Below are 15567 nucleotides of genomic sequence, written 5' to 3' on the forward strand. Positions count from 1 at the left end.
TGACCATCGAGGCCAGATGAGCACGGAGCTAAATCAGGAAAGAGCCAGCAGGACGGCCATGGGCATGTGGGCAGACAGACCGCCTGGAGGGGCACTGACTCAGCTCCCTGTGCTGGGAGCACCTGCGGGGTCACTCCCACGTAGCCACGCCTGCCAAGGCTCCCATCGTCCCACACTACCACAGAGAAACACTAGACCGTGGCCTGGGCTGGAACTGAGATTAGTAGGTCCCTAATCAGCGTACTCTTTCTTCCTCTTGCTGACTGAACAGCAGCAGGAAAAGGAAAGCCAAACAAACAGCTTGGTGGCACGTGGGGGCAGAAGCCCAGGGAACAGGGATCGGGAACAGACGGGGAGGTGGGACCCCCCGAGGTGACGGGGAGGTCCCTGAAGCGGGACGTGGTGAACTGTGTTTTCAGAACAGAGGAGTTCTATGGCATTTATCTCAAAGCCATTTTTGAACACGTAGTGAAAATGTCTTAGTGACAAGAGTCAAGACACATGCAGGGGTCATCAGTGCCGGTACTGAGAACACGACATAAGAGGCGGCTCCCCCCAGTGCCCCGCAACCACGCACCTTCCTGTCTGTGTGGACTGGCTTCTCCCAGACACACCCTCTCTGTGGAATCACAGAACATGTGGTCTCTCGTGGCCCGTTGGTAAGGTCCATGCAGGCTGTGGAAGGTGTCGGTCCTCTCTACAGCTGAGAAATGCCCTACTGCACGGGTATGCGTTTTCTTATCCGTCCCTCCACCGATGGACATTCGGGCGGCTCCGCCCGCGGCCACTGTGAGGAGAGCTGCTGTGAACGTGGGTTGTGCCAGATGCACGTAGAAGGCCGTCTGGAGGGGCCACGCAGTACAGCACAGTCATGTCCTCGGCCTGGGCTGGGCTGCGGGCAAAGCCAAGGGCAGATGCTCTTACTGCAGAGAACATAGAGCCCGACCGTCCCGTGCTGACACACACGGACAAGACGTCCCAAGACAGTGTGGTCTTGGACAGAGGGGTACGTAGGAGAGCCACTGCTCCCTGAATGGGCTGTCCCAACGCCTTCTCAACATGGGGCAGAAACACGGGAGGAGCAGCAGGGACAGGGAGACCGCTGCCAGTTCTGCTCCAGTCGAACAACCCACCCAGCTGACAGGCGGGCCCCGTGCTCTGGGAGGGGAGGGAGGATAAGGGAGGGCGTGGGGTCAAGGGCACGTCTTCTTTCACGCTTTCTCATGTCCAGTATCTCCGTGCGCTTGGCGTGTGCAGAGCTCCGACACACGTCTGCCTCCTCGCTGGCATGTGCACTTGGCACCGAGGGAGCATGGGCCGCACAAGGGATGCGGCAGGCCAGGAATGAGGCCGCACCGCACTCCGTCCCGGAAGCCACGTCTTCCCGCGCCCCAACCCTGATTTGGAGCGCACAGCCTCGGGGCACAGACAATCCAGTGGGGAGTAAATCAGATCCATGGAAACGCAAAGAAAGGATGTGACAGAAGGCGGGGACGAGGCACCTCAGGAGGAGGGTGCTGGGGTGTCCGAATGGTAGATGGACAGTGGGCTGGAGAGGGATCCAGGCCAGGCTGGTCCCGGGGCTCGGCTGCAGAGGCCGGCCCACCTCAGACCCACGCGGGCCCTCTCTTTGTGCGGGTCACAGCATCTGGCATAAACCTGCGTTTAGGGACCGTCTAGGTGTGCCAGCCCATCTCACCCTCAAATACCGACGTGCGGCACTGCTATAATTACTGCCGTCTGGCCGGAGGGAACGGAGGCCTGGGAGCTAGCCGGCCTACCCTCACACCCCCAATCTCAACGCCTCAGGCTGTCCCCTCCACTCGGGACCAGAAATTCAGGATATGTACGCTGGTGGTTCTCTTAGCAGCTGTGTTTGTCCTATGCTTCGTCCCTCTGCCCACGGATGGCTGGGCAGGAGCCCTGGCAGGTGGAGGGCTGGGCCCAGCGGGGAAGGTGCCCACAAGAACAGGACGCAGAGACGCAGGAGGCCCTGTGTCATGGTGGTTCCCGCGGCCCGACCAGCCAGGGACTGGCTGCCGGCAGCGTGAGCTCACAGCCTGGAGACAGACGCTGCCTATCTGCCAGCAGCAGCTACGGCGCAGAAGGAATGCATTTCTGGACACTGCAGAACGGAGCCAAAGCATACACCCGGCCTCCCAGCGGAGGCAGCTGGGGAAGACAGTGCGGTTTTCTCAGCTTAACGGAAGACCAGAAGGTCAGGGCGGGGAGAGGCCAGCTGGGCCAGCTGGGCCTGTCGTTCTTCCAGTAGCTCAGACATTTCCCCCACTAGGCTGGGAGAGTCCGGAGGGAAGGCTTATTGCACTAAATTGGGGCTCTCAAAACCCCCAAGGCCCAAGCTCATGGGAGCAGGAGGCAGGAAGCCCTAAAGCATAAGACAGAAATGGTTACTGCTCCCTGGGACCTCACTCTGCCTAAGGGGGCCCCAGATTTCACTTATGGGAGCAATGTCCCCATGACGCCAGCAGAACTCGCACTTGAGCACCGTCCTGTCCCCAGGAGGGACCCGTCCCTGGGACAGTGCCCTGGCCCCACGTAGCCCAGTCAGGCTTCTGACGAGCCCGATGAGGCCCAGCCACCAGCTCCATCGTCCCGAAGCATCCTTCCAACAACCAGACGCGGCCCTGTAAGCCCATTCACAACAGGAAGGGTGGGAGGCCCGCAGTCACCAGCTTCAAGTGGCATAGTGAGGCCTGCAGTTGCACGTTCAGACTCAGAGCCCAGACAGCTTGCTCAGTTGTGCACAAGGAGACCCAGGGAGGCGTGCCAGCCACTGCAGTAGCTCAGGACACCTCTGCTTGCTCGTGTGCTGGAGCCTTCCTTCCCCTGCTGGCCATGCACACTCGTCAGGGCCTGACTCGGGGCTTCCCTGGGGGTACCAGTGGGCAGGGGCTGATGACCAAGAGGGTCTAACGGCAAGGCACCTCATCACCCTGGGAGCTGAGAGGCAAACGCAGGCCAGCGATGCTGACAGAGACCCAGCCGCCCCCTCCAGGCCTCAGGTCTCCCATCTCTAGAGATTAGCCCTGGTCAGTGGTCCTCAAAGCTCTGTGAGGCTTCCCCACTCCTGGGCAGGCTCCTAAGCAGTTGGGAGTCTCTGTTCCCAGGGCTCTGGGAACACAGGCCCCAGGCTGGCTGGCTTGCAGGTGCTCATCAGCAACAACACCGTAGGAACCCCCCACGTGGGGAGTCCAAGTTGTAAGATGAAACAGGGTCCCTGGCCCCAGCCTGGGCTTAGCAACTGAGGGATCTCCCAGGTGCTTTCTTTGCCTCCCTGGAGCCTCTGTGGGTTTTCCCTGGAGCTCACATGGTCGTGGATGCCATCAGTGACCCCAGGGGGCTGGGTGCTGCACAGAACGCCCCCCAAGTGCTCCTCTACCTTATACAGGGCCAGCTGCACAAGGGATGCAGACATGTAACGAGGCCTCTGCAGGTCGTGTCTCCAACCAGGGCTGGCCCGGGGACAGCTGCCCCAACCCATTGCTGAGCTCTTGCCTCCTTTAGGCAGGTCCTCTCCTTCAGGAATTTGGTGGCCCCCAGGCCACTTCCTGACTCCCCCAAGGCTCAGGACTATGTGGACCCCATCCTCCCTCCAAAATTCTTACCCGTCCTGTGCCCAGCCTCCTTGCCAGGGCGTGGGTGACCAGATGCGGATGACCCTTGTGGCAACAGCGCCCTGACTCTGCCTGACCCGAGTGAGGCTCCAGGCACAGGCACTCACTGATGTCCACCCTGCTGTCGGGGGCAGAGGGCAGTGCCCGGTCGGGGTGGCACCAATGCTGGCCCTGGAGCTGAGCGCATTAAGGAGAAGGCTTCAGGGGACTTTCCTTTGCAAAGCTACACAGGTTGGAAGCACTTTCCCCTGTTATGGGTGGGGTTTTAGGTCCTATTTTAAGTTGCAGACGTTGCCTGCTTTCTGGGAGGGACCGTTTTGTGAACGGGCCAGTGTGTGCAGTCTACAGGAAAACCGCTGGATGCCCACAGACACTGGGAGGCACAGGCACGCACATTACTTTCTCTTTCCGTGAAACGAAGCTACCTCTCTCCGTAGGCCGATTTGAATTTTTCTGGGTCACATGGCCAAACCATACTCTGCTTAAAATGCAGTGTGTGCGGTTTGAATGACTTGAGACCAAATTCCTGTCTTGCTTACAGGACCGTCGGTCTGTGCCTGCTGTTTCCAGTGAGCACAGAGCAGCTGAAGCAGAGGGCAGGACTGGAGAAGGCCGCGTGCAGGCCCCTCGCACAGGTGAGCTGCCGGCCCTCTTGGCTTTCTTCTCTTTCCCCGCCTCTGTGCCCCCCCTCCCCCCAGTTTACTGTGCCTAGCACTGCTGACAGCGCGGGCTGACGGGCGATTTCACAGCGGAGCGCCACTTCTCTCTGAGAACGAAGGCTTCTTTATACTGTAGGTTGGCTCCAGTAGAAACTAAAACGGGATTTATTTTTCTAGCATTTCCACCTGGAAGCGACTGAGCAGACTGCCCGGTCTTCCTCATGAAGGAAAGACCAATAGTGGCTCTAGCTCTGTGTCCCGAATGTGGGGCTAGGAAAGGCTTGCCAGCCATCAGCATACACTCTGGGTGCCGCCCGGAGCTGCCACAGGCATTTCTCGCACTGGGTCTCCATCCTCGGGCACAAACTGGAGGGGCTTTGCTCTGGCAGAGCACAATGAATGTCTTACCGGAGGCACATCTGGAACGTATATGTTTCATGGGGCGCGGAGCCTGGAATGGGGGGGGCCTCTTTCCACGACCGCGGCTGGGCGGGGCAGGGAGCCCAGACCCGCGGTGTTTCCGCCCAGAGGGTGGAGCCTAGGAAGGAAGGAAGATTCCAGTTTTCAAAGCAGGCAGGGGCAGCCAGCCTTCTGCACAAGGCAGGCTTTGTGTTCAGGTGATGCTCAGCGTGGTGTGGAAGGAAAGGGTCTTCGTGACCACCCGAATCCTCTCTGTACGGGAAAGGAAGCACCCAAGTGCCCGCCACATGCCACCTTGTCTGACAGAATGTTCTTAAAGACACTCAGGGGGGACGTACTGCTGACACACACCCAGGAGCTGATTAATTTGCCCAAGATCACAGGCCTATGGAGTGAAACGCCGGGCTGTCCATCTCAAAGAGGGGCGGTGTTCACCTGCTACTGGACAGGGCAATGACGGAAGCTCACAGAGCAGAGCCCTCCAGGACTGCTGGGGACAGGGCTGGGCCCTGCACGTGCCCCTCAGTCGGGGGCCCGAGGAAGGTCAGGGCAGCAGAGGGCGGGGCTGGAGGTCAAAGCTGGTGATGGCAGGACAGAGACTGACAGGGGAGGGGTTTGCAGGGCCACACAGCGGCCACCGCACCCCCTTGCCAGGCGCTGAGGTCCACAGCACAGGACGTGGCATCACCGCAGGGGCCGTGTTGGGGGAGGGCAGAAACAAGGGTCTGGCAGCCGGCCTGGCCGTACAGTGTGCCACGGCACCCACAGAGCGCCGGCGTTAGATCCGGTCCTGGGACCGGCATGAAGCAGACCGCAGAAGGCCACAGACATCAACGCCTTCCTGTCTGGTCCAAATGTGCGCTCTGCCCGTTTACCACCCTCAGGCAAGACCACTGAGGACCCCAGTCGTGGTACAGCCCCTGCTTTCTGACAGACAGCGTCCGCTCCTCAGACCCTCCTCCAAACCACCCACCAACCCCAAATCCTACAGCAGGCCCCGCTGCTGCAATGCTCCGCGGGGCGCACGGTCTCACGCACCGCAGCCGGCCTGGTGCCAGCTACGGGTGTTCTCGCGCTAAGGTGCTGATGGCCCGTGAGGACAGGAAAGCGGCGGACAGGGCCAGGGCCAGGCTCCTCATGAGTGCTTGGTACGGGTGCAGGCACAGGTGGCTGGAGGCTGCATCTCTAAGCCAGGGGTGGGTGTCCCAATGCTCTGGGGAGGAGAGGCCGCGCCCGTGCACGGGGAGGCGCTGGCCAACACCAAAGACCACAGGGCTGCCGGTGGACACAAACGGGTACCCCTAGGCCAGGAGACCCCCAATGTCTCTGCCCTTGGAACTGCCCAGACCAGCGGGAAGCTTCTCACGGGGGGCTGATAAGGGCCTCGAGTACAGACAAGGGGCTCTCGCCGTGTCTCTGAACGGCTGCTGAGAAGCCAGGGAGACATGGGGGAGAGTGCTCAGGGTCAGAGGAAGACCCCGTGGGCGCCCAGAGGCCCAGGGCTCGGCCTGCCTTCACAGGGTAAGGCTTCCACAGGGGCGCTCTGGCCTCTAACCTACGCAGGGAGGCAAGACATGTCCACGAAAGCTTCGGGGACGGCGGCAAGGCAGGGTCCTCTGTCCAGGCAGGGACGTCCGCTGTGTGAGGAGCGGGCTGCCCCACCACCAGGTCACACAGGGAGCAGCTGTGTCTCTTGGAGGCACGTGTGTGCACATGTGTGCATGTGCCTAAGTGTGTCCAGGAGAGACAGAGGAGGTCTCGGAAGACGCAAAAGAAGCAAAGTGGAAATCTTTAAATCTTCACACTTCAGTGAGGTTATTTTCCCCAAAACCCACAGAAGACATTCAGAGCGGTTCAGGAATTCACCTCTTAGGACCGCCAGGAAGGAGAGGAGGGAGACACCCAGCACCAAAGAGGCAGTATGGGGTAAGCAGGGTCAGGCGCCCTTCCCAGCCCCCAGGTGGGGGTGAGAGGCAGGCGCCCGAGGCTGGCTCCCATACGCCATCTGGGCCTGAGTCCTGGGGGGTCCCCTATGCCCGGTGTCCACAAAAGCTTGTGCCCTCCACACCGCACCACCGTAAAGCCGGCCAGGCTGTACAGCACAGGGCCTGGCCATGTAGGGGCTGAACGGTGACTCATCAGGCCCAACAGCTCCCCGTCTGCAGGGAGCAGGGAAGACTGGGATGGAATGGAAACATTTACACAGCCAAGACCAGAAGGCGCTAAAAACGCCAAGTATTGCCAGAGGGAGTGAGAGAGGGAGGGGCTGGCCAAGAGGGAAAGGGGTTGGTGCCCTGGGACTGACGGAGAAGGAATCCTCCCAAGGGGCTGGGACAAAAGGCAGTTTACCTCCCCTGTGCTCCGTCCCGTAACTCAATGCCTGCCCACCTTCCTGCCGCTAGACTGACATGGAGCATGGGCGTCAGGAGCTGGTGGTGGGGAAACGACCTCAGCCAGACCCCAAGTGATGGCCGCCCAGACGTTCACATCTGAGACCGACAGGGCCACAGGGCAGGGTGTGCTCACAGACCCCAGAGGTTCACATCTGAGACCGACGGGGCCACAGGGCAGCGTGCGCTCGCGGACCCCAGAGGTTCACATCTGAGACCGACGGGGCCACAGGGCAGGGTGCGCTCGCGGACCCCAGAGGTTCACATCTGAGACCGACGGGGCCACAGGGCAGGGTGCGCTCGCGGACCCCAGAGGTTCACATCTGAGACCGACGGGGCCACAGGGCAGGGTGCGCTCGCGGACCCCAGAGGTTCACATCTGAGACCGACGGGGCCACAGGGCAGGGTGCGCTCGCGGACCCCGAGGTTCACATCTGAGACGGACGGGGCCACAGGGCAGGGTGTGCTTGCAGACCCTGGCAGAGGGTCGTGCCGGCCAGGCTGAGGACACGGCACAGTCACCGAGCAGAATCCTGACCACCTTCCATATGGAAAGTTTGTGAGCCTTTCTGGGAGCACATGTGAAACACGCACAGGACTGGAAGGGACCCAGCAAAAAACGACAGCAAAAATTCAGAGACGCCGTAGGTGTCCTCAGTGGGGTCCCAGTACTAGAGTCGTTACTCATCCATGGGGATGACAAGAAGGGCCACGCGGACGCAGGGAAACCACCAAACAACCCAGGTGCTCAGAGCACTGAGCAGAGTTCCCAGGGATGTAAATACGGGCCCGTAACAAAGTACGCGTTAGGAGCGGCTGCTGGGAGAGGGCCCTGCCGAGTGAAAGCTGGACCACCACCCAGGGCCCACGGGGGGCCGAGGGAGCGCAAACGCACAGGAAGCCGCCCTGCACACCCCTCCCATTCTGAAAGCCTATTTAAGGAGCTAGAGCCGCGAGCTGCTGTAAAGAACACAGAATTCTCAAGGCTCTGGCCTCGGGGAGCTCCCAGGGGGCCCCAGAGCTGGGCCCTGGCAACCCTCTTGTGTGACTCAGAAAGGGCCCCCGAAGCCCTGGTTCTCGGCCTGAAACTGGCACCAGAAGAAGGCACGGGTCTGCCTCGGAGGGTCAGCCTGTCTTCCAGGGGAATTCGGAGCTTCAGCTACGACCCGTGCTGGAAAGCACAGTCTCTGGCAGGGATGCAAAACCTCAGAGCCGCTCAGGCAAACACCGGCAGCTTCGCATCAAGTCAGACGCACACTCACAGAACAAGCCCAGTGCCCTTAGCAGGCGTATGGATGGAGACGCACCGCACACACACAGTGGGACAGCATCCGGCCAGGAGGGAGGACACACTGCCCTCACGGCAGCACACACGGGCCCGCGGCACGCCATGCTCCGCGAGACAGAGGGGGACAAGTCCTGGAGGACATCACATATCTGTGCAATTGAAAGTTAAACCTATTTAAGAAACAAACCAGGGCGCCTGGGTGATGCAGTCAGTTCAGCGTCCGACGCTGGTTTTGGCTCCGGTCATGATCTCGGGGTCGTGAGATGGAGCCCTGCGTCGGGCTCCACTCTCAGCGGGAAGTCCGCTTGAGACTCTCTCTCCCTCTCCCTCTGCCCCCTCCCACACTCCCGTGCTCTTTCTCTCTCTCTCAAATAAACAAATCAATCTTAAAAAAACAAAAACCAGTGAAAGGGTGGGACGGGGGGTCCGACGAGGGCACCGACGAGAAGCAGGAAGTGACTAAGCCAGGGACCCAGTGCACAGCTGACGCGCAGACAGTACGACGCCGGGCTGACCATCACTACGTACGAGCATCAACGTCACACGCAGCGCTCCACACATTTATAACATGTAATGCGTCAAATTAACCAAGTAAAAATTTTAAAAACAAAAAAAAGAAGACCCAGCAATCCCACTCATAAGTGGTCACCAAGCAAAAAAAAGTATGACGCTCACCCACAAAACTGTACGTTCGTGTACGAAACGCTACACGTGCATCTGTGAAGCAGCTGTGTTGTAAGAGCCAGACCCCGGAAACAGCCCCCGGGCCAGCGGCACAGCGCACGACAGTCGGGATACTGCTCAGAGACAGAAAGGAATACGCTCTGACCGTGCACCGCGGGGGAGTCTCCCGTGCCGTCTGCCGAGGGGAAAGGCGCCACGCGTGTGGGTTCCATCCCCACGACATCCTGGAGAAGTCCGAACGAGAGAAACAGAGGACAGCGTGGCTGCCCGGACAGCGGCGCGGGGGGGCGCTGAGCACCAAGAAAGGACGCAGAGGAATCTCGGGGTGATGGAACCGTCTGTGTGCTGTGTGTGGTGGTGTCTACGTGACCAGACGCATCTGTAGTATTCAGGAAAAAGAGTAACTTTTATCACATGTAAATTTTAAACATGTACAGATTCTCGAGCCAAACCATCAGGTTCTGATCTTGATGCCATTGTTACTGACCGGCTCACTGAACAAATGACCCCATTGCTCTGTGACATGGTCACCACCACAAAGTGGGATTTCAACTGTCTACCTCCTGTGGAAAACTGTACGGTTTGAGGGAATTCTGTGGAACGTGCTTCCAACAGCGTGTAGCAGGTGGTGAAGACTCGGCTTGTCAGTGAAGGCCCTGACTCCCGTGAGCCCTGCCCCCCCCGCACCCCTTTGGGGGTTAGCCACAGGAGCTGCAGCGGGAGGGGGAGGACTGTCAAGGCCAAAGAGAAGCCATAAGACAGACAAGAGACACAAGAGAGTCAGGGATGTGGGTGGGACTTTAGATGGAAGAGCAGGCATCACGGACAATTTCCGCACAACAAGATGTGTTCCACGTTTCATCATCTTTCTGAATAAAACCAAAAGTGGTGGTGAGGGGAGAGCTGGCGGACAGCCCGGCCCCTGGGTGCCACCTTTGGACCCTGCAAAGGCTCGGCCCAGAGACACAGCCCAGCAGGTGTGCTGGGAGAAGGCTCCATGCTCCTTGGACCCAGAAGGGGGCAAAGCCAAGAGCCCAGCAACCCTTCCCAGGCTGGCCACAGCGAGACCAGGGATTCAGACACGTGTCAGGTCTCACCTGCTGGGACACCTCCCCCCTGGGCTTAATCCTAAATGCATAAAACAGTGCTAGAACTCCACCCTTTGCCCACACAGCCCTGGGGCAAAAGGATCAGAGCCCGCACACCTGTGTTAAATCCAGGAGAGGGAGCACGGCACCGGCAGCAGCACCCCACTTTGAGGGCTACTGGGACACTAGGGGCCACTGCGCCCCACCATCCTCGGGTGACTCCTTTCCTTGAACTCCCCTTGCCTGGGAAGGGGTTGCTCTGGAACCCAGCGTGCAGTCCCGTGGGGGAGGTGGGACCAAGAGCTCAGGTCGCCATGCACCATGAGCAGTACTGACGGCAGCACACCCACTCCTGGCTGTGGGCCCACAAGTGCACAACCTCTCACCGGACAACCCACACACCGGACGGAAGACATTGTGAGGCGGGAGCTCCCTGCACTCCCAGGAAGGCCCCTTGCCTCTGGAGAAAAGCAAAGGACAAGGCAAAAAGCAGTCAACAGCTGAGGCATCTGGGACGCACTGTCAAGGCCATATTTGGGGACGCACACCCTCTGTCCACCTGGCTGGGTGACCCAGAGCCTGGCCATCAAATCAGGTGACAGAGCTGACTGCCACAAGCCGGGTAGCCTCTGACAATGAGCGCCCCTGAAACCACCAGCAGAGAGAGAATGGCTGGCCCCAGGAAGTGCCCGGAACACTGGCCAGATGCAGGGATCAGATGCCGGCACAGCCTAATGCTGTTTCCTGACCGGTGGTCAATGTTCACAAGATCTTCTTTCCAATTTACCTTAATTAAAGATTAACATTCCAAATCACTTCCTCTCTGTCGGGTCACTAGTCTTAATTTTAGAGTCACTCAGCGTCCTGGCACTCACTCATCACCCTCAGCAGCAGACAGAACACAGCCCAACTCCCTGCATCTCCCAGACAAAGCCAGCCGGACGCGTACCCGCAGAAATGTGTGGTTCGAGTCACCTCTGCAGGCCCGTGGGATGGAGAGCAGGGTCCGTCCTCGGGGAGAGCTACCGCTGTGCCAGAGGAAGCAAGCGCATCACTAGCCGACCTGCACACGCTGCCCCCACAGCCGTCGGTCAGACGGGCACACGCATCTGCGTCTGGGCACGGGCGCATCCAGGAAGGACACGTCTGTGTACCCAAGGGTGCCGCGTGTCAGCCTGTGTAACAGATGCTTCCAGATGCAAAGTCTGCTACTGAGACAGCTCTGGTGGTGTGTGGTCAGGAAGGAAGACCACTTGTGCTCTCTCCTTCGGAAGTCCGTGCGGGCCGTGTGTGGTCACACTGCGTGACTCTGCCGGCCGGGCCCCCAGGCCGCCCCTGCTGAGCACGCAGCCGGCTGTGGGGCCAGGCCCACCGTGAGCAGTCCATGAACATGAACTTTCCAATTGCATTGCCTCGACTTCCTTAGAAAGAGCAGCTACTCTACCTCCCAGCCTCACCTGCTATTTGGTTAAAATTTAAGGGGGGGATAGGTGTATACAGAAACGAAACCGTTTCTGTGACCAAAGACTGGCCAGGAAGGCCGTGGGCCTGTCAGCACTGCAGTGTAAAGCCCCAAGTCAGGACTTCGCAGCCCGGCTCAAACAAACAGCTCCTGGCTGAGAGTAGGAGGCACTGCAGTTCTCGGGGGCCCCTTTCCGTCTCCAGAGTCAGTGCTACAGAGTGTGGTCCTCTCAGACAGGCCAGAGTCCGTCAGATTTCCTCAGGGTCCAGAAGCTGGATGGCCACACGCACACGCGTCTCAGAACAACGCAGATCCCGGCCGTTCCCTCCCTGAGGCAGAGGACCCCTGGAGGGGCTCCAAATCTGGGTCCCCGAACTCCACTCCCCAGCAATCTTTCACTGACCCCCAATTTGGGGAGATCAGGCCCCTGGTGCCCACGCTTGAGGGGTGGGACTATGATGTGACCTCGCCTTCTCAGAACAAGGTTCCGATATGGGGGGAGGAGAGGTGGAGGGCCACCCAGGCCCCGGCTCCCACGGCACAGCGTGAACCTGCCCCAGAACCCCACACAGGGAGGCCAGCTGTCACAGCAACCCCTGTACCCACCCACCTTACGGGCACAGGCTCCCTGCCCCCCGGGCAGCCCCCCTTCCCCCAGCGCGACCCCATGGTGACATGGTGACAGCGCGGTGTGCTTCTGTTGCAGCTCAGCCACGGCGGCGGGATGAGCTCCCACAACATGTCGTGGGTCCGGTACCCGAGCCGCGTCTCCACGGCCGTTGAAGACGTCATCACCGCACAGAGCATCGTCTCCAGATGCCTGCACGTCTACATGGCTGTGTGCGTCCCGGTGAGCTTGGCGGCCGGGCTCTTCAACCTGACCACCTTCCTAAAGGGCCGCGCCAAGAGGGGGGGCCTGGACACATTCCTCTCAGACCTCACGGTCACCAACGTGCTGGTGACGCTGCTCTCCCTCACCACCATCAGCCGGCCGGACTACATGGTCGCCACCAACCTGAGCTGTGCCGTCCTCTCCTTCCTGGCTAACGTCTGCTACTTCAACGTGCAGTACGTGCAGCTGGCGATGCTCTTTGCGTTCCTGCCGCAGGGCTCTGTGCCCTGCCTGCGCGCGGCCACCAAGGCGGCCCAGAGGCCCGTGGAGAGCCTGGCTGTCATCGGGGGCTGTGCCTTCTGCAGCTCCCTGGGACTGGTAGCCCTGCTGGGCACATCCGGGGAGCTGTCCAGGACCGCCCTGTGCCAGGTGGACCCGCTGACCGCCTGGCCCGAGTATGAAATCGTCAAGGTCAGCCTGGGCTTCGGGCTAGCCCTCGTCCTGAAGCTGGCCTTCCTCCTCCTGCTCCTTGTCCAGCTAGCCCGGCGGGCGGCCCCTCCCCAGAGGGATGTGGCCTCGGCTCGCCCGGTCGTGCTGGCCACGGCCCTGACCACGTTTGCCTGCCGCCTCCTCTACAACATCGCACTCCTGCAACGGTGCCAGCTGAAGCTGCAGAGGGACATCGGTTCACCCAGGGACGAGCTCCTCATGAACCTGGCGGAGCTGGTCCTGTTTGCGGAGAGCTGCGTGAACTCCCTGGCCATCCTTGTCCTCCACAGGCCTTGCAGGCTGGCCCTGCGGAGTGTGCCGGAGCGCCTCAACCAACGGTGCAGGAAGGGGGAGCCCAGCGATGGCTTCTCCTTAAAGAGAGTAGGGGAATAAGGCAGGGCGCGGCCGCAGCGGACGAGCAAGCCGGACAAGTGAGGGGGTCTTCCTGGCAGGGAGGGAACAGACCATGTGCTAGAACTCCAATCTGTGTGGTGAGCGCCAACGGCGGGGGACGGGGTCGTCTGGAAGGCTCTGCGAACTAGCTGCCTGGCATTGGCTCCACGTCCGCAAACGTTCCATACTCTGGCTCAAACTAAATGCTTGCAGCTAAAGGAAACCCTGCAGATCAAGGGTGCACCGAATGTGGGGGCCAAAGCTGGGCAGACACAGGTCTGACTGGGTGGAAATGCCCTAAATGCTGGTGGGGCAATTCTGTTAGCCTGTCTGCAAGCCGGCATCCTTCTCTGCCCTCGCCCAGCCAGACGCCAGAATCTTGAAAATAAATACATTATTCAAATAACTTCAGGGCCATATTATAATCTGGTCCTACAGGGTCATTAACTGCTTAACCTTTAACACTGCCAGAAATTTGGACCGCCTAAATATTGCTGAGAGCAAAGAAATTTGGTTTTATCTTCTTAAATTTATCATCCTCACTAGAGGCCTGAGAGTATCACCCACACGCTGATCAAGTGTCACACGGCACTCCCCGCTCCCTGCGACCTGGCAGGCGGCTGGGGCCCATCGTAAGGGCTCTGGGTAGTCAGTGAAAAGGTCGGTGACCAAAACCCCGTCTGCTCTGCTTGACATCATGTGCAGAAAGGCTGGTAACAGACGAAACATACAAAGTTCAGTAGTTAATCTTTTTTTTTTTTTAAAGATTTTATTTATTTATGTGACAGAGAGACAGCCAGCCAGAGAGGGAACATAAGCACGGGGAGTGGGAGAGGAAGAAGCAGGCTCCCAGCGGAGACGCCCGATGTGGGACTCGATCCCGGAACGGCGGGATCACGCCCTGAGCCGAAGGCAGACGCTTTAACGATTGCGCCACCCAGGCGCCCCCAGTAGTTAATCTTAATCCAGAATTTACACTTCACCATTCTTGCTAGATTTATATTAAGATTTTCCTGGTTGAATAGGGAAGGGAGGCGTGAAAGGGAATGGTGTCTCTGATTGTGGGAACCTGTACCTTCGACGGTTTCGGTTTTTTACGAAGACCTGACTGTTAGAGCAGTTTCAGGTTCACAATAAAATGAAAAGCAAGTAAGAGATTTCCCCCACGCCCTGCCGCCACACTGATATCCCCCCAGATGGAGCGTCTGTCACAACCAAAGGACCTCCACCGACACATCACTGTCACCCAGGGTCCACCGTTCACGTCTGGGTCCACTCCTGGTGGTGTACATTCTGTGGTGTAGATGGGTCTATACGGACACGTAGGCTCCATGACACCATCACAGAGCACCCAGCGCCAAAAACGCCCATGCTCTGCCTCTTCACCCTTGCCTTCCGCCCCTGGCCCCCGGCCCCCACCCATCTTCACCGCCCCGCAGTCCTGCCTTTTCCGAAACGTCCCATGGCTGGAATCCCACCGTCCGCAGCCGGCTGAGAATGGCTTCTGTCACTTAGGAACACACGTGTCGGGCTCTTCCATATCTTGGCAGCTTGTTTCTTTTTAGGGCTGAATAATACTCTGCTGTCTGGACAGCTTCTAGTTTAATGAATATTTTATGTTACTCTGCAAACTATAGGACAAAAACATGCCTTTTTCAATGTTGACACATCGGCGTTACTTCTTTGGAAGAAAAAGGATTTGGATTATATGGTTAAGTAGCTTCTGTAATACTCCATTAAAACCCTAATAAATGCTTTAAGAAACCCACTCCCCTTCTGTTTCTGCTCCTCTGTGCGCTCACACACTCAAAGAACCCTGGCCCGGGACTGCAGGCAGGCGCGAGGCCCGTGGGGGCTGGCAGGGCGCACGAAGGAGAGAGCTGGGCGCTCCTGGAAGTCAATGTGCTCCTCGCAAACGGCATCAGGACTGACACGTTCAGCCTGCTCCTTCGGGCGTGACAGAGTAATTTTTACTAGATGCTAGATGTCATGAATTTCCCTATTGAGTGTTTAATTTTACTCTCTTATTTTTTTTAAGGATTTTATTTATTTGAGAGAGAGAGCAAGCAAGAGAGAGAACATGAGTGGTGAGGAGTGGCAGAGGGAGAGGGAGAAGCAGGCTCCCCGCTGAGCCGGGAGCCTGACACGGGACTCAATCCCAGGACCCTGAGATCATGACCTGGGCCGGAGGGAGATGCTTCACGGCCTGAGCCCCCCAGGCGCCCCT

At 59.1% G+C, this 15567-nt stretch overlaps 2 protein-coding genes across 5 annotated transcripts in view; one reads left to right on the forward strand and one right to left on the reverse strand.

Annotated features, from left to right (window-relative positions):
• The window catches only part of CHLSN (cholesin), a 126609-nt gene that overhangs the window by 60773 nt on the left and 50269 nt on the right, over positions 1-15567 (reverse strand). The gene's annotated exons all lie outside the window — the stretch shown is intronic.
• LOC148110453 (uncharacterized) lies at positions 4168-15100 on the forward strand. The gene is made up of 2 exons (XM_087866716.1): positions 4168-4270; positions 12333-15100. Exon 2 carries the CDS (start codon positions 12351-12353, stop codon positions 13338-13340), a length of 990 nt encoding a protein of 329 aa, XP_087722842.1. The 5' UTR covers positions 4168-4270; positions 12333-12350; the 3' UTR covers positions 13341-15100.

The sequence above is a fragment of the Ursus americanus genome, chromosome 2 (assembly GCF_024610735.1).
Source record: "Ursus americanus isolate L20-20 chromosome 2, mUrsAme1.1.p, whole genome shotgun sequence".
NCBI lineage: Eukaryota > Metazoa > Chordata > Mammalia > Carnivora > Ursidae > Ursus > Ursus americanus.

Coding starts and splice junctions, on each gene's coding strand:
- LOC148110453 (XM_087866716.1), top strand. CDS start 12,351: ATGAGCTCCCACAACATGTCGTGGGTCCGGTACCCGAGCCGCGTCTCC.